The sequence below is a fragment of the Octopus bimaculoides genome, chromosome 15 (assembly GCF_046866305.1).
Source record: "Octopus bimaculoides isolate indiv1 chromosome 15, ASM4686630v1, whole genome shotgun sequence".
Lineage (NCBI taxonomy): Eukaryota > Metazoa > Mollusca > Cephalopoda > Octopoda > Octopodidae > Octopus > Octopus bimaculoides.
Window position 1 is genome coordinate 41,914,462 of NC_142942.1, and position 19,582 is coordinate 41,934,043.

The 19,582-nt window shown below is 37.9% G+C and overlaps 1 protein-coding gene across 1 annotated transcript; it reads left to right on the forward strand.

Moving 5' to 3' along the window:
* Window positions 1-10,798: 10,798 nt before the first annotated feature.
* Window positions 10,799-13,887, forward strand: LOC106884497 (la-related protein 6). Its single transcript, XM_014935913.3, has one exon. The coding sequence runs from the start codon at window positions 11,695-11,697 to the stop codon at window positions 13,702-13,704; it is 2,010 nt and encodes a 669-aa protein (XP_014791399.2). The 5' UTR covers window positions 10,799-11,694; the 3' UTR covers window positions 13,705-13,887.
* Window positions 13,888-19,582: the final 5,695 nt, after the last annotated feature.

Consider the following 19,582-nt stretch of genomic DNA (forward strand, 5'->3'; position numbering starts at 1 on the left):
GAGGGTGTGTAAACAATGAAACGATTGCCACTCCTTGGATAACATTCGAGACTTGAATTTAATACTATGATTTAAAGCTACTTTGTTTTTATTTACTCTCCTCATAATCAATGCCATTAATTTGTCTTCCTTCCTTCTTCCTTTTTCCTTTTTGTATTTTCCTTTTTTTTTTTTTTTTCATTTCCTGACAACGAACTTTCATTTCATATCCTTCTTCAAACGACTGCTTCAATGACCTAACGTAACGTCATTTCAGCGGTGTGTTGAGAGAACAACAAAATAACTTGTCTCTTATTTGTTCCATCTCCTTACGTTCTGAGTTCAAATTCCGCCAAGGTCATCCTTCCCTTTCATCCTTCCAAGGTCGATAAAATTAAAATGTTAGTTTAGTTCTGGGGATGAATAAACTGATTAAACCCACGCCCCAAAGCCTGAGACCTTGTCAAATTGTCATAGTAGTAGTTGTAACGGTGCTGATAGCAATAAGAGCTAAAACCAAGCTGGAACACCACCTTGAGAGTTAAATGTACTGTCATTTGTGCCATCTCTCTATATATATGTGTGTGTTCTTCGGTGTCCAAAGTTGGTGAATAATAACAAGGCTAGAAATTTTAGAGGAGGGGATTATGTCAGTAAATTTTCAGATTAACACCCGCACAATTTTCACTAGGGTATTAGGGTTAGGGTTAAGGTTAGGGTTATAATTTTAGGGTTAGGGTTAGGGACGGAATTCTCACCCTAACACCCTAGTGAAAATCGTGTGGGTGTTAATCTGAAAATTTAGCATTATGTCAATTACATCGATCCTAGTTTTCAACAAGTACTTATTTTATTAACCCCGTAAGGATAAAAGGCAAAGTCGACCTCGGCAGGATTGGAACTCAGAACATAAAGACGGATACAACGCCGATAAACAATTTTTTCCGGCGCAGTAAAGGTTCTGCCTGCTTGCCATCTAAACATCATCATCATCACCAACATATTATTATTATTATTATTATTATTATTATCATTATTATTATTTCTACTGGAAACTGCTGCTGAGACCTCCATCGGTCATGACTGACCATGGGATTGCACCCAGAAAGTTACCCTCCGAGGTACAAGTCCGGGCAAGGTTGTTTATAGAAGACCAGCAGTCGCCCATGCATACCGGCCTCCCCTCTCCACGCCACCAGTGATATCCAAGGGAAAGGCAAAAGAGGCCGATACAGCTTGGCACCAGTGACGTCGCAACTCATTTCTACAGCTGAGTGAACTGGAGCAACGTGAAATGGAGTGTCTTGCTCAAGAACACAACACGCAGCCCGGTCCAGGATTCGAACTCACAACCTCACAATCGTAAGCTCAACGCTCTAACGACTGAGCCATGTGCCTTCACTACTGAAAGCACAAGGCCTCAAATTTGGGGGAAGGGATTAAGTCACTTACATCGATCCCAGTGCGTAACTGGTACTTAATTTAATCAACCCCGAAAGGATGAAAGGCAAAGTCGACCTCGGCGGAATTTGAACTCAGAACATAAAAACAGATGAAATACTGCTAAGCATTTCGGTATTTCATCTGTCTTTACGTTCTGAGTTCAAATTCCGCTGAGGTCGACTTTGCCTTTCATCTTTTCGGGGTCGATAAATTAAATATCAGTGAAACATTGGGGGGGGGGGGGGGGGGGGGGGGCGATGAAATCAACTTCCTCCTCCCCGCAAATTTTTAGAGCCTTTAAGTAAACAGAAAGGATTATTATTATTATTAATTGGTTTTAAATTTTAGAACAAGGCCAGCAATTTCGGAGTAGGGGATAAGTCGATTACATCGACCCCAGTATTCCGACTCCGAAAAGATGAAAGGCTTGTGAGTGGATCTGGTAGATGGAAACTGAAAGAAGCCCATATATCTATCTATCTATCTATCTATCTATATATATATATATATATATATATATTTGAAGGTTTTGAGGTGATGTACAGAAATTATATAGAAAAAAATTAATTAAGGTACTCAGAAACCTGGATGTTTGTACATTTACAGATTTTTATTAATGTCACATATTAAATGAAGCGCTTTTCACCTAGTCGTGTAGGTTTTTCAAATTGTTTTGAGAAAACTTTATAGCGGGTCTCTTTATATAGTTTTATTGAGTGTGTAGGGGTGGAGAGAGAGATATATTGGATAGTAAGAGAGGGTGAGGAAAAGTGAGAGAGAGAGAGAGAGAGTGTGTGTGTTTTTTTGTGTTGGTGTGTGTGTCTGTGTGTGTGCGTGTGTGTGTCGATGGGAAAGAGAAAAGAAGAAAATTGGGTTCACAGCTGGTTAGTTCTTTTCAATAAGTTTATTTATATATATATATATATATATATATATATATATGTATTATGCCTTTATGTGTGTGTATCTGTGTGTCTGTGTTTGTCCCTCCCCATCTCCGCTTGACAACTGGTGTTTATGTGCTTACCTCCCCGTAACCTAGCAGTTCGGTAAAAAAAAAAAAGTCCGATAGAATGAATACTAGGCCTAAAAAATTAGTCCTGGGATCGATTTGTTCGACTGAAACACCTTCAACCCCCTGCCCATGTATATATATATATATATATATGTATGTATATATATATATGTATGTATATATATATATGTATGTATATATATATATGTATGTATATATATATATGTATGTATATATATATATTGACAGGAAGGACAACAAAAGAAAGAAAGAGACCTCGATATTATGTTAATAGAGGAATTTATCTGTAAAAATATGTGACACTTATTTGGTAGCCATGATAAAACTCAGAGTTTCAGATGCCGGGGTGGGAACCCACACCAACATCTCTTCAGTTATCCGGCCATTGAAAATTCCTGTGTCGGATAACTGAAGAGATGTTGGCATGGGTTCCATTCCCGGCATCCGAAACTCGGAGTTTTATCATGGCTACCAAATAAGTGTCACATATTTTTACAGATAAATTCCTCTATTTACATAATATCGAGGTCTCTTTCTTTCTTTTGTTGTCCTTCCTATCAATAAGTTATGTCCCATACACCGCTTTTTTCCGTAAGGGCCAATACAGCTTATTTTGGAAAATCGCCAGAAATCGGTCGAGGATTCTGCCCCACAAAAGAATTCAATATGGACACCTACTACATCGATTATTCTATGAGAAACATACCGATACCATCAAGGGAACTATACTCTAAGAAACTTTTGGAGAAAATTACAGACCTCATCAAGCGCATTGACAACAATCCACTATAAAGGGTTCTTTGATTGTGGAGATCCCAAGACAACTACCCAGGGTGGCATTGCTGACAGGGTGGTCACGGCATGATGCCTTTTGATCATGGGCGTAATCATTAGCCAAAGTAATGTAAAACAAAAAATGCAGCACCACCACCACCCCTGTTCCTATTCTTTCCACCTCTTCACATTACAATAAACATCAAGTATACTGTTTTTGCACCTTGATGTGAGCGTGTTCATGTTACTTTGGCAAAAAAAAAAAAGTTAAAATATTTGCTGGTTTAGTCACGTTTCTTTTAGATTGATAAATCTACACTCACTTCCGGTTGATATTCACTCATTGGTCCGTGACTAACAGACGGCGTCTATTTATATATGCCATGCAGATATGTGGAGTGTGTGTGTGTAAATATAAATACATGTGTGTGTGTGTGTGTGTGTATTTGCCTTCATTCTACATTTCTCAATGTCTGTATTTTTACATCTAAATATGTTTTACATGCTTCAGAAATATTTTCAAAACATATCACACACATATATATCTTCTCTGTCTGTCTGTCTCTCTCTCTCTCTATCTATCTATCTATCTATATTTATCTATCTCTATCTATCTATCTATCTATTTATCTCTATCTATATCTATATCTATCTATCTATCTAGCTATCTCTATTTCTCTCTCGGTTTCATTCTCTTTCTCCCCCCCCTCTCTCTCTCTCATACATACACACACACACACATTCATTCCTTCATCTCTTTCTCACACAGAATTTCTTTATCACTTGCTCTCATCTCTGTTTCTCATTCACAGGCCTATATGCACGTGCACGCCCATACACTCATTCTCTTGTGTCAGCGTGATAAACACACACACACACACACACATACATACACACATACATACATACATACATACATGGTGGTTCTGCTTCTACTCCTGCTGCTGTTGTTTTATTGTTATTGTTGTTTAACTCCGGTTCACCACTAATGAAATAAAGCCCTGATCAAATATGGTTCGGCCATGACCATTCCATCGTTTTGAATATCCAGCATTATAATTGTCTGTTCTGGCATAGTTTTTACAGTTGGATGCCCTTCCTAATGCCAACCACTCCACAGAGTATACTGAGTGCTTTTCATGTGGCACCAGCACCAGTGCTTTTCATGTGGCACTAGTATGCATCCCTTTTATGTGACACCAGTGCTAGTATCAATCAACATAATATATTCCACCATTTCCCCACTGCCTATTTCTTAGTATACCTCACACAGTATGCCATGTGTGTTCTTTCCATATCTCATTTACTAAGGTTTTGTGCATGTGTGATCATATTCACTACATGTCTCTACAAGCCGTGAATATGGTTGTACTATCATGTTGCACAACAAAACCACTTCATGTTAACAGTCGACAGAAGAGCTTCGTAATTCCTAGACTTCTCAGCTCAACATTGGTTTTTTCTCAATATATTATTAGCACAGATAAAATTCATTGATACTTTTAAAGTCAGCTGAGTGGAATAATTTTCCTTAAAAAAGCTACAGAACTGAGGCACGCCTTGCCTTGGCTATTGTTCAGTGTTAAATGTTAGGCTTAGTCAGCTGGCCTGACAACTGCATTTCTTTCTCAAACAGTTTTTATTTCTAATGAATATGGAAGTGCTTAGATATATATACATGAGTGTGTGTATTACATGTGTGTGTGTGTGTGAACATGTGAGTATGCATCTGACAGACACTACTGGTATATTCAGTAGCTCCACTTCTCTCAGTTTCAACACAGACATTGATACCTCTAACACTATTGGAGTATAGAGTTAGCTATTTAACATTTGGTCAACCTGTTCAAGCAAACAGACCTGTGATCGTAAACATTCTAGCCATGACCATACCACCTTTTTTCCTTCTTCCTGACCACATAATCTAGTGTGTTGCTTTTTATAAGGTACATGATTTGAGATTTTGACTGATATTTCTAGCATTCATGCGACCACATGCAGTATTTCTTTGTTGTCCTCCTGCCGGCTTAGTTACATATCATACCAAATTTGTTGGCACTCCGTCACTAACGACGTTGAAGGTTCCAGTTGATCCGATCAACGGAACAGCCTACTCGTGAAATTAACGTGCAAGCAGCTGAGCACTCCACAGACACGTGTACCCTTAATGTAGTTCTCAGGGATATTCAGCATGACACAGTGTGACAAGGCTGACCCTTTGAATTACAGGCACAACAGAAACAGGAAGTAAGAGTGAGAGAAAGTTGTGGTGGAAGAGTACAGCAGGGTTCGCCACCCTCCCCTGCCGGAGCCTCGTGGAGCTTATAGGTGTTTTCGCTCAATAAACACTCACAACGCCCGGTCTGGGAATCGAAACCGCGATCCTATGACCGCGAGTCCGCTGCCTTAACCACTGAGCCATTGCGCCTCCACCATACCAAATAGAAACCGTTTAAACCATTCCAAAGTGATCTGGGAGTATAAATATTCACAAACATGTTTCTTAGATTGGTAAATATGTTGCCATCATTTCACAATGATCATGAGACATTTGGAGATATTTTGGGAATGTTTCTGACTTTATAACTAACCCAGTTATAATTCTTTCTTTTTTTTTTTTGCATAATCTTGCATATCTGTTTTGCATATCTCAGTCATGAATCTCATTTGAGTATCTAATTTGTATATTTCATTTCATTATCAGATCATTCTCAATAATTAACCACTCGGGAGGCTGGAAACAGTTAAAGCTAATCCAAGATTAAGATATTTACACATCTCAGTTAAGTAAATAAACTGCAGTCATGGACAAGCTGAAAAAAAAATCTCTAAGTGGTCTCTCAATCTGCTAGAAATAACAATCAAATCTCCCTTAAATTACATCACATGAAGGACACATGGAGCAATGTAGTCATTAATCACTCGCACACACAGACACACACACACAGCAAAGACGTTCACTGCTTAAACACATTTGAGGAAAATTATGCTTGATCTGGGCTGACCTGGGGCTAAACAACAACAAATAATGTTTTATGGTAGTAGCAGAATCGGTAGAGCACCACACAAAATATGTTGTGCCTAATTGTTTACATCTCATTACATTCTGCATTCAGATCCCACAACAGATTGACTTAGCACTTCAACACACCAAGATCGATAAAGTAAGTACCAATTACCAGTTTTACAAGAACTGGATCCTGACATAATCACTTTTACTCTAACAGCCCAATGGATAACATACATATACAGGGTGACACCCCCCAAAAATATAAACGAGGGGGTGCTGAAAAGTTTCTGGCTTTGGGTAAAAGAAAATACAGGAGGATCAGTTCATTATGATTTTAGTTAAATTCAACATATTCCCCTTTCAGATTCCCACACTTATTGCAGTAGTCCTTCAGTTTTTCTAAGCCCTGTAAAAGAACTCAGACGGTTGGGCCTTCAGCCAGGCCTTTCGCGACACCCTTAAAGTCAGGAACTTTTCAGCACCCCCTCACATACACTTTACAGTTGATAACCCACTTAATTTTCAATTCTTTTCAGATTAGATTTAACCCATTGGAACTAATGAAGGGAGCCTACATTGAGGTCTTGGTAATAATTAAATCCTGGATAGACAGTGTATGCAATGGAAGGCCACATGTGTTTCAATAAGACTCTGCACTACCACACATGGTTCTAGTAACACAGGAATGGATGGCTGGAAATTTTCATGATCACAGAAAATTCCCCAGATCTCAATCCATTGGACTATTACATGTGGAACATTGTTGAGAATGGGGTCAATGAACATGCCCATAACACCAAAGATTGTTTGAAAGCTGCCATAGTCAGAGTAATATCCAAAATGAACCAGGACCAATTGATTCGAGCATGTAGATGATTTAGATCTCATATAGAAGCAGTTGTTGAAGCTGAAGGTGGCTTTACTGAATGACATTATAGAAAAGAAGGTTAATTTTTTCCTCATAACATTTTTTGATAAATAAAGTTATTATTTGTTATATATCTGGTTTTTTTTTTATAAACATAAATCTGTCCTCAAATATCTTATGCACCCTGTATATCATCATCATCATCATCGTCGTCGTTTAACGTCCGCCTTCCATACTAGCATGGGTTGGACGATTTGACTGAGGACTGGTGGACCAGGAGGCGACACCAGGCTCCAATCTGATTTGGCAAAGTTTCTACAGCTGGATGCCCTTCCTAACGCCTATATATATATATATATATATATATATATATATATATATATATATATATTTGGTAGGGTATAAAGGTAAGGAATTTGTAGAGAAACACTCAACCTAAGTTCTATCAACACTATTGAATTCCAGACTAATACCAAAATTCTTCATGTGAAGAAAAATCCTGGTTTTACGATGGTAAAACCATTGTGCATGTCAAAGATCGACAACTGCCGCAAAGACAAAGAAATCCTTTCGCACATCTTTAATAATTTGTTACAATTGTTTCTGTACCAACTCTGTTTGCAGTGTCAGTTTACGCAAAAATTCAAAGAGCACACCTCTGAAGCAAGTCTGATGAAGTGCAACTATAATGTCTAAATCGGCAAACATTATCTAAACTTTCACTTCATATTTTCGTGTAAACTGGTGTTGCAAGCAGAGTTGGAAGAGAAACAACTGTAACAAATCACTAAAAATGTGTTAAAAGATTTTTTTGTCTTATTACCTGGATTATATATATATAGCATATGTTTGTATATGTGTGTGTATATGTGGAGAAAGAGAGAGATAGAGAGATAGAAGTGGGGAATGTGTCCTGATTGTTCATATAGAATTAATACAATACTGATCCCGCAATATATTTTGAGATGGACATTATTATCATTGAGGGTGGGGTTGGGGAGCAGGGGTGGCATGAAGTAGAGACCCCTCCCTCCTCTAGTACGAGAAGTTGGCTTAGCATCAACCAGGAATTGATAATCACTGTCTGACATCTAGGATTCTATTCAATTCTATTTTATTCTGCTTTTTTTTTATACTGTTCCTTTTTTTTTTAAATTGTATTTTTTTTTTGTGTGTACCGTTGTTTGAAATGTAAAGGGATTGATGTCGGTGGGGGTATTTAGATAAGATAGGAAAACGCACACACACTTGTGCATCAGTGTGTGCAACACACACACTCTCACATACATACTTACATACACACACTCACAAGCACACACATACACACAAGCAAACACGTCAGATACATACACGTGTACACATACACAAAAATACACACACACACTTGTGCAACACACACACTCTCACATACATACACACACACTCACAAGCACACACAAGAAAACACTTCAGATGCATGCACACATGCATGTGCAACATACAAACACATGCAAATACATACACACTCACACATACATGCATGTGCAGCACACACACACAAGCATGAGCAGTACACACACAAATACAAGTAAACACTGCAGATACATGCACATGTGCACAAGCATGTGCAACACACATACACAGATGTACATAGGCACACAAATACACATTCACACACACAAACACTGCAAATACACACACACTCGAACACTGCATATACACGCATGCATGAATGAGGGAGTATCTCCTTGGTCCTTTGACCTGCAAGAAACAGCAGCCAAATATTCCTAATTCAAATCACACTCAACTGTCTTAGGGAAGCCAGAGTAGATAATATAGCTTTTAGATACACCATCATAAGAGATAGTCATGATTGGAACAGCTTTACTTTGGTGTCAGTTTGGTCAGGCCTGATACGACAGTTAAATAACACACACACACACATTTATATAATGTTCCATGCAAATCTACTCAATAACTCAATCCACCAAATTATGTGTTTTTTTGTTTTTGTGGTTGTTATAGTTGCAATTTTTATGATTGATTTTGTTGTGGTGATTACAGGTATTTTCAGGTATGTTGAAGTTAGAGATAACACCTTTTGCAGCTTAGTGACTGTATAGTTAGGACTTTTTTACGGTGCACTGGTTGTCAATATCCACTTAATTCTCACCTAGGAACCCCAGAAAATGAGAGGGTCACATCCTAATAACTGCCTCAATTGACAGGCTAAACCAGGTTTGAGAGTTCAGTCATTTGCCAGTGACAAGTGGGGTTGCCTAGGATGAGGGCCTATCCTGGTGCCACAACGTCTCTGACAAACATGCAATTTGGCAAGGATCGCTAACACATATTGATCAGGCCTTTGATAAAAGTGTTCTAGTCATGTCCATTCTGTCTTTATTTTGTTGGTATATCTAAGAGTAAAGGTGAAGGTAAAGTTATGTTCTTGAATCCTACCAATTCATAAGGGCCAGTTTTCTGGTTTCCATGGCGTATAAATTCTTCACCTGGACCAGATGCTGGTCTGTTGCAGGATAACTCATTTTTGCCAGCTGAGTGGACTGAAGCAATGTGAATATATATATATATGTATGTATGCATATATATATGTATGTATGTATATATGTGTGTGTATGTATATATATATATATATGTATGTATATACATATATATATATACATATATCTGCATATGTATATATATATATATATATGTATATATATATGCATATATATATGTATATATATATGTATATATATATGCATATATATATGTATATATATGTAAATATGTGTATATATATACAGATATATGTGTATATATATGTATATCTATCTATATATATATATCTATATATATGTATCTATATCTATCTATGTATACCTATCTATCTATCTCTCTCTCTCTCTCTCTATATATATATATATATATATATATATATATATATATATATATATATATATATATATATATATATATATATATAGAGAGAGAGAGAGAGAGAGAGAGAGAGAGAGAGAGAGAGAGATAGGCGAAAGTAAAGAATACGTACACACGGTGGTTAGGGTTAATGTTTAGGGCTAGGGTTCGAGTTAGGGTTTTTGTTACGCCGAAAACGGGTTGTGTACGTATTCTTGGTTAACCTCCAGTTTTTGATCCTAGGAAAAAAATGAAAAAAAAAATAGTATTCGTTACCTCCGCCTATATATACGCGTGTGTATATATGTATGTATATATATACATGAAGGCATGTTTGTTTTCTGTCTATATATATATATATATATATATACACGTGTGTGTGTGTGTGTTGCGGGTGGTATATGTATATTGTAATATAGGATATTAATGTCAGATCTTGTAAGAAACGCCTCCGTATTTTGTATATATGATATACAAATATATTTGTGCATCTGTGCACATAAGGAATTATATATACATATGTATGTATATATATATATACATATGTATGTATATATATATATATATATATATATATATATCATTGTCAGCAGCCGAATGCTATCTTTGTATGTATGTAACAAGTATTGCATCAGTCAGGCGCAGACTGTGTGTGCTCAGTTTCCGCCTACGTCACAGGATATTCCAACAAGTCGTAAACCACGAGACACGAGGCAGCACCACGTGCTCCGTGACGTCACCGACATGTGTGAGAAACGTAAAAGGCTGTGACGTAGTCGACAACGCCAGACAGTCAGCGGGACAGCAGCCGTACGAGGAGCGAAACCGGAATTATTTACTGACCCTGGTCTCTATCTTTTCTTTGGGTCGCAATTTTTTTATAACAACAACAATAAGGTTCGAAGAAGAAGAAGTAAAAGAAAAGAACTGCGCAGAGAAGCGGAGTGTAAAAAACAATAACATCTTCTTCAGAATCAGTGGTGGTGCTCCCTTCAACACATTGTGTCTCACCTTCGCGACTTTTAGAAGAATCGGACAGTAAAATAATCAACACCGGACTGATTGCTAGCTCGTACGACTGTGAGCTGCTGAAGACGGCTGTCCTGGGTCTGTTCTGCGTCCTTGATATATAAATATATAAATATATATCTAACTACATATGTACAGACATATATGTATGTCTATATGTGATATAAAAACATCTCCGAGCTGGTGTCTCGTCGTCAAGTCTTTTGGTAAGATTTTGCTGTGTTTGTTTTCTTAACCAAAACTACTTTAAAAAAACAGCTCCTTATGACAGTATGTCTTAATTCCATCTCCGTCTGTATATTTTCCGTAGACTGGCTTCTGTCGTCACTTTAATTCCACCACAACACCGTTATAATTACCATTATCATCATCACTACATAAAGCAATTACTGTTAATCTTCCTCCTTTACAAAAAAAATAAATAATAATAATAATAAATTCTGCATCTATTTCCATATATCATCATTGCAATTACTACTGCTGCTACTACTTACTACTCCTAACATTACTGCCACCATTACTACTACTACTACTGCTGTGATTCTCTCGCCCTCTGTGTCTCTTATTTCCCTGTCCCGAAATTAGTCGACTCCGCTGAGCTCCCGAGAGAGCTTTTAAAATAAGTGAGAAGAGAAGTATAAAACGAAATAAATAATGGGTGACTACAATAACCGCATGGCCGAATTGAACTTGGATACCACCACTACCTTTGAAGCAAACGAAATGTCTGCTAAGAACAATAATAATAGCATTGGTAAGAGATCAACCACAGACATAATTACACCCGTTATCGAAGAGGGACAGTTTACCGATGCTGTTGACCAGGAGGAAGTAATGTCGCCCCCCACTAATGCCAGCGATAAGAATCACCAAGAACAACAACACGACACTCAGACTGCTGGCGAGGAGGATGAGGATGAGAACAACAAAAACGACGACGATGACGACGACACCACTTCTGTCAGTATCACCTCCGTCACCAGTGTCCCTGCCACTGCAAATGGAGTTGCTCACCGCGTTGATGATGATAATGACGACCAGAACAATTACCACGGCAACCACCAGCTGTCTTCAAATCTTCCCGTCGGAGATCCGGCTTCGACGCCACTTGCTGGTCCCTGTGCTTCGCCTCTCAAGGAACGGCAGCAACAAGAACGCGAACAAGATAAAGAAGTTGGAGGAGAAAGAGAGGTAGAATCGTTTAGACCAGTTGAAGTGGAAATTACTCCAGCCCAACCTCCTTTACCGGTGTTGGCACCTGCGCCTGTACTCCGAGTGGAACAGTTACGGGAGGAAGATTATGGATCTTCGCCGTCTTCCTACACCAGTGAAGAGGAGGGCTATAGTTTTCCGGAATTCTCCGATGACCCCGAAGAGCGGGAGAAGCTTCCCGAATTTGTCGAACCAAGTGAAGAGCTTCAGGAGAAAATCGTTAACCAGGTGGAATTTTACTTCTCCGATGCCAACATCCTGAAAGATGCTTTCTTATTGAAGCATGTTCGTCGTAACAAGCAGGGTTTCGTAAGCTTGAAGCTGTTAACCTCCTTCCGCAAAGTGAAAACGCTGTCCAAGGATTACCGTGTAGTGGCCTACAGTTTGCAGAAGTCCAAAGTTCTTGAAGTGAACGAGGAGGGTACTAAAGTCCGACGGATCGATTCCTTACCTGAGTATGATGAGACTACCCCTTCACGGACTGTCGTTGTAGTCAACCTTCCAATCAAGAATCCAGCTATTGAAAATGTGGCCGAACTATTTTCCAAATGTGGAGTCATCTCTCTCATACGCATCCTGCGACCCAAAGGTTCCATACCACCGGATATTAAGAAATTCTCGTCCAAGCATCCAGAAATCGGTACTACACTTTGTGCTGTGATCGAATTTGAGACGTTCGAAGGTGCTAAACAAGCCTGTACCATGCACAATGCCGATGACTGGCGCAGTGGGATGCGTGTTGTGCAACTGTCTGCTAAGAAGAAAGAAAAAGACAAAAAGAAACCTGTTTCTTCGAATAATAACAATGCTAAGAGCGGTTCTGCGAACTTGAACACTGCCACAGACAAAGAGATTGTTAGTTTGGAAGATAAGAAGAAAAAGAAGGGGTGTCGAAAGAAGAAGCGAATTGAGGAACTCTGTCGCGAAACTGAGTCATCATGCTATAGTAGCGGATCTGAAGCGGACACTCCTCAGACACTTTTACATATGCCTTCACTGGACCCTAGCAAACTGAGCCCTGTAACGACTCCTAAACCAAGCCCAAGGTCAACTCCGAAAAGCAGCCCGAGAACCCAGCGCCGGAAATGGATGACGAAAAAATCCCCCTTGGCTGAGACTGACAACAGTCCAAGGATTAGTCCACAGATAAGCCCTGAATCTCTACGCAAGAAATACGACAACAGCGATGCCCCAGCAAGTCCTTGGGTCCAACGACGTTTGAAAGCTGCTCAGGCTCAACAGAACAGCACTGGTTTGAGCGATGATAAAAACGGACAGTCGGCAGGACGCAGCCCTAAAGGTAGCCCCCTAATGCTGAGACGTGGCCGTCTGCATGATCTAGAAATGGCTGTGAGATCCCCAAAAGGTCCAGACGGCACGAGTGGATTCTATGGCGGTATGGGGAGGGGAAAAGTACCTAGCAACACCACCCTCCCGGAAATTGTTGTGTAAAAAGACTCCCTACACTATACATACATACACACTCAAAATTTTCACGATCTGTTTGAGTCCTTCACTATGACGAAGACATTGATGATGATGATGTCTTTTTTTTTTGTCTCCACAAACTCTCCTAGTTTCTCCTTGGATTTGGAATCGAATTTAACAAACGGATAAAAGAAAATTATTCTTTAAGTTTTTTTTTTTTTCTTCTGTGAATTATGTTTTCAATTTTGATCCTCTTCTCTTCCGATGAATTCCAAGGTTTGAAAATTTACCATAATCTAAACAGAGCCAAATCACCAAATATCAAAAAAGAAAAAAAAAATTCCTCCTCATCTTTTCGACAAAACTATATATATATATATATATATATATATATATATATAAAATCCTTGTGTGTGTGTGAGTGTTAGCAAGTCTTTAATTTGTGTATGTGTCTGAGGGTCCACTTTACTTCGATGTGTTTTTGAGTTAACTGGACCCAAGTAGAAGAGATGAAAAAAAATACCTCATGATTCTGTTTCCTTTAATAAACAATAACATGCGATACACATACACACATGTACATACACGTGAACTTTCTACACATGAGAATGAAGAACTCTGGCGCCAAGAATATGTAAAACTGTATGTAGCTGGTTCCATTTTTTTATATCAATATATATTTATTTTTTATTATTGTCATCAGATAACTTCGCCAAATAGTTTATATATATATATATGTATATGCATATATATATATATATATATATATATATATATAAACCAACGAAAAGCCTTGAAAAACGAAGTCTTTCATGGCTAGAAGAATATTTTCTTGGTTAAAGATTTGAAAAAAAAAAAAAGATTTTCGAAGAAAACTGCTGGTTTTATTTTTTATTATTTCTTTGTTGTGTTTTATTAATTTTGAATGTTTTTTTGTGTTTTTTTTTTTTAGCAGTATCTTTTGTGCCGGATAAAGCACTTTGCCATCTATAGTTACGTCCCCTCTATCCTACACTCGCGTGGCAGGTTGAATTATGTCGGGTGGTTGGCCTCATGGACTTAAGGCTGATATTAGAAACAGTTATTATTATTATTATGGTAAACTTTTATAGTATCTAGTTATGAAGGCCTTTACCTTGAGTTCAAATCCTGCCATCGTCTTTATCTCGCCCTGTTGTTAATAAATTCTCTTGTCATTTAGCCCCAAGTCTACTCGGATCCGACAGACACATGGGGACATTCCAATCATGACACTCCTATCTCAAATTATTACGTGGGGAGACAATTTGATGATTTAAATTCTTTCCTTCCTGAATTGGCAGCTTCAGTCCAATCTAAAACAAAGATTTTTCTGTGGTGTGTCCGACTAAAATTCTTGATTCTTGCTGCATTTAAAAACTGTCTCTCAGCATTCTGATGGCCACTGTTACTTTTCATACCTCTTAACGTCTTTTATAAAATAATGAATAATCTACTGAAATACTGTGTTTTATACGCAGAAAATTAAGATTTTGTTCCTATGTTTAGAAATTGTGATTCGTGGCGGCTGAGCCTCGTCAGCCACTAAGTTGCCTCTGATTTCTTACCAACCGAAAGTTCTGGGTTCCAATTTGTCTGATTCTATCCTCAACACCGTGGGTCGTTTCAATTATATATCGGGTCTGTTCTGTTAATTAATCTACGTCACGCATCATTACCTGTTTGTTTCCTCCTCCTAGGGACATTATTGCTATTGGGAATGGCAAGATTGTCACAACTTCCAATTGTTTGACCCCCCCCCCCCCACACCTTTCTTTATCTCAAAATACTCAGTCTTAATTACCTCACTAATAATAATTAGTCTTCAACAACAACAACTGTCTCTGTGTTTAATCAAAGATTATTGTTGTTTGCAACAACAAAAATATTTCTTCCGAAAGTCGTTGATTGGCAGAACCGGTAAGCGTTGGACCAAAAATGCCTTTTACGGTATCTAGTTAATGTTTCTGGGTCGACTTTGCATGTTACCCGCGGGTGTTGGTCGTTAAACTATCAACCTAGTACTGGGGTAGATTTAAGAGTATCCAACCCCGCCTCCAGTGTGAGGACTCCCACATTAAGAAAAAGTTTGTTTCTTCACAGATTGAAGTTATTTCTCTCTCTATATATAGACATTGGATGTGATCACTTTATGAAATTTACTGGGACACTTGGCTGAGCACATATAACGGGTAGCTGTGTGTGTGTGTGTTCATATATTTTTACACACACACACACAATTGTTTCGTGCGACTAAACAATATGAATCATCAGCAGTAGGACAAATGTACTCTATTACATGGATTGAGTGCGCTTTCTGCTGTTTGTACCTACCAACATGTTTATGTGTATAAACTGTGCTCGTGCCTACCCGACTTCGTGCCTGTATTACGAAGCAGTTTTATTTATATATATACATACCATCTTTTTGGTTGTTGTTTTACTCTTGAATCTACCTGTTTTCTTTTCCTATATTTGGTGTGTGTGTGCGTGTGTATCTGCTTGCTTACCTGCTTCTGTGTGTGTATTTTCTAACTGTATCTTTGTTTTGGTCTCGTATTTTGGTTCATCACGCTACTTTATTTGGCTACACACACATGCACACACACACACACACACACACACAAACAGCCTGGTGCAGTCTTCTGGCTTGCCAGCGCTTGTCAAACCGTCCAACCCATGCCAGCATGGAAAACGGACATTAAATGATAATCCTGGTATATATAATGAGTGTGTGTATCTATGAATCTCAGCTATTTCCAATATTGTTTCAATATTATTTTGGCTATATTTCCGTTGTTATTATATTAATCCCTTACACAACAATATACCTTGAATCTGCACTCACCACCGGTTTTCACCTATAGCTAATGCCCTTGGGAAGTTGCTTGTTCTAATTCTTTTTTTACTCATCCTGCTCCCCCTTTGATGTGAATGAATGTGAGGCTTTGCACCTAATTAAAAGTAACCAGTTATTTAACCACACACACACTCACTGTCCTTTTAGCGTTTACATCCATTTAGCTATTTGTGGTATGAGTAGAGGGTGGAGGGGTAAGATTAATCCCAGCCAGGTTTTTATTTTTTATATTAAAAACAAATTTTTTTACTGCAGTTCACTCACTGGGGGAGATTGGGAAAGTTATATGTAGACTTCATTCTCACTCTGTTGTACTCTCCTCTCACTTCACCTGTAATTAAGTAAATCTTACCTGTAAAAGTATATAAATACTGTAGTATTAATCTACCCTGCTATACCTGGACACTTTATTTGACTTTAATTACTTTAATCCAACCCCAAGGAGGGTCCTCACTGGACATGCACATAGTGAGCCCTGTAGATTATTAATTAGTTCAACTACTCCTTCACATAAAAGAAAAATAAGCAAAAACTCCTTGAGCTCTGAATCTTAATGTGTTCAAAGAGGATGTTGAAATTGGAGTAAAACCCTTTAAAAGATTAGCCAAAACAATGGTAATATATCTGAGAAACTATAATATTTACTTCCTCCAATGTATTTTAACTATGATTCTGTTAATTCTTGAATGCGTTATATAATTTCTGTTTCCATGTGGAAGTGTGAAGTGCTTAATACTTTACTGCTGGGAGTGTGTAATCTATTAAAATTGCATGTTGATAAACTAGATTTCTTTTCACTTAAAAGATTCATGCAGTTAATGTTCATCAACCTTTAAGAAAATAGTCTGATTAATCAGCCTTTGGTCCCACTACTGGGTTACATATATAGGGTGTGGATGTTTGTATGTATGCGTACATATATATATATATATATATATATATATATTGAAGGTTGATCTCAAAATGGTAAGCTTTACGAAGTAGATGATAGGACAGTTGTGTGGTGCATTGCTGTACTAAAGAAGACCCATCTACCACAGAAGAATTGAAATTCTAAAACCAAGGTGCCATATGAAAAGCACTGGTGATGGTGCCACGTAAAAAGCGCCCAGTACACTCTGTAAAGTGGTTAGCATTAGGAAGGGCATCCAGCTGTAGAAACAGCCAAAACAGACTATGGAACCTGGTGCATCGCCTGTTGTTGCCGGCTCCTGTCAAGCTGTCCAACCCATGCCAGCATGGACAACATGTTAAATGATGATACATATGTGGATAAAAAAAGAATGTTTTAGAAAATTTTTTTTTCTTTTTCTCGGAATTTAATCATATTAATTGAGCACGAGCATGTCTGAGTATGTATATTATGTGTGTGTGTCAGCTGTTAGGCGCTGAAACCATACTGAATTGGTCCCTCCACTTTGGACAAATTAAAAGCGTCCCATTCTCCCATAGTGGTACCATTTATGGTGGGAGACCTTGCTGGATATGGGGCGATATGGCTAGGATGTCTTGGGAGCTTTGGCTCATCCATTATAGCATCCATTCACTGAGGGTGCCTTCTTCATGTTTGAGGCTGACCTGAGATGTATTATTATTTCTGGGTGATCCTACTTGTGTTTCCATGTACCAAACTGTGCTCCCTGTCTTTAGGGATTACAGGGTGTGTCTGCCTTCCCCTATTGCTAAGGGGTGGCCTGGTGGATTCTGTCATACCCAATTGGCATGTGTCACACCAGGCTGAGACGCGAGGTTTAGTGCACCCTTACAGTCACATCATCTGTACGGGTGGTTCGCATTGGCTATTTGGGGGTGGCTACATGGTCAGTTGTAAATCCTATTGTCCAGCAACCTCAGATGAGGGTCTCTTTTGAAGAATTTAGTGAGTGGGGTGGGGAATAGTTTTAGAATTTTATAAGCTTCATCAATGAATCCTGGTGCCACATCAGATGCATCTGGCATTGAAACTACAGATACAACAAGTAAAATGGACAAAGATGATGCTTACATGAGAAGAAAACATTTAAGCAAAGCAATACATGAAATATGTTAGAAATTCATTGCAGAGAATGTTTTGTTAGTCTTAAAACCAAACAAAATATATATCAATACAAGGTACTTCCTGCCCAACAAAAAATCCCCTAATGATTATAGATAACCTTTATATTCAGAGTTTTTTTTCTTTTTTTTTAATAATCCAATTTTCATCAAATATTTTTATCTATTACAATAAGAAAAGATTACAACAAATTTTTTTGCAGAAATTACATAAAAAATTGGATTAAGCCCTTTGGCTTTGGTTTTTTTTTTTTTATTATTTTTTATAGCAATCGCTGTTAAATCTCATTAGTTGTTGTTTAACCCTTTAACATTCAAACTGGCCATATCCAGCCAAGACATTTAACCTGTTTTTTTTTTAAACTGGTCAAATCAGCTTCTCACCTCAATTCTACAGTGTCATTCTAAAACTAAACAGTCACATCATTGTAATCTCAAAGCTACAAGATAATGCAGGATTAATTCAAAACAATATAAATAAGCAAACATTATATTTGATGGTAATACGAACACTAAAAGGTTAATCACAAGTCGGCCATGATAGAACAGATTAATGGTTAAAAGCATTCCGCCTATCACTATCCAGTCTGTGATTCAGACAGAGGAAAGAACATAGAAAGGGCTGCGTTACATGGTTCTTTGTTTGATCTCCACTCCTCTTCAAATAAATATCCTTAACTTAGTAAAGTTGAAGTACAGTTGTTAGAAAATTTGAACACTTGTTCTGTGTAACCAATAGAAATTGGCAGAATTGGAACATCAAATGAAATACTGTAATCAATTAGTATACCCAGAATAACTGCATTCCACTGAGTGAAACTCGTAAAATAATTTTTTTATTGGTTTCCTACTATTTAGTCCACTTTTACTTAACCCGTTACCTCCCATAATTCTATTAACTGGAATTTTTTTTTATGAAACTTTGATTTCTAGCATAAAACAGCCTTAGAAACACGCTTGAATGATCAA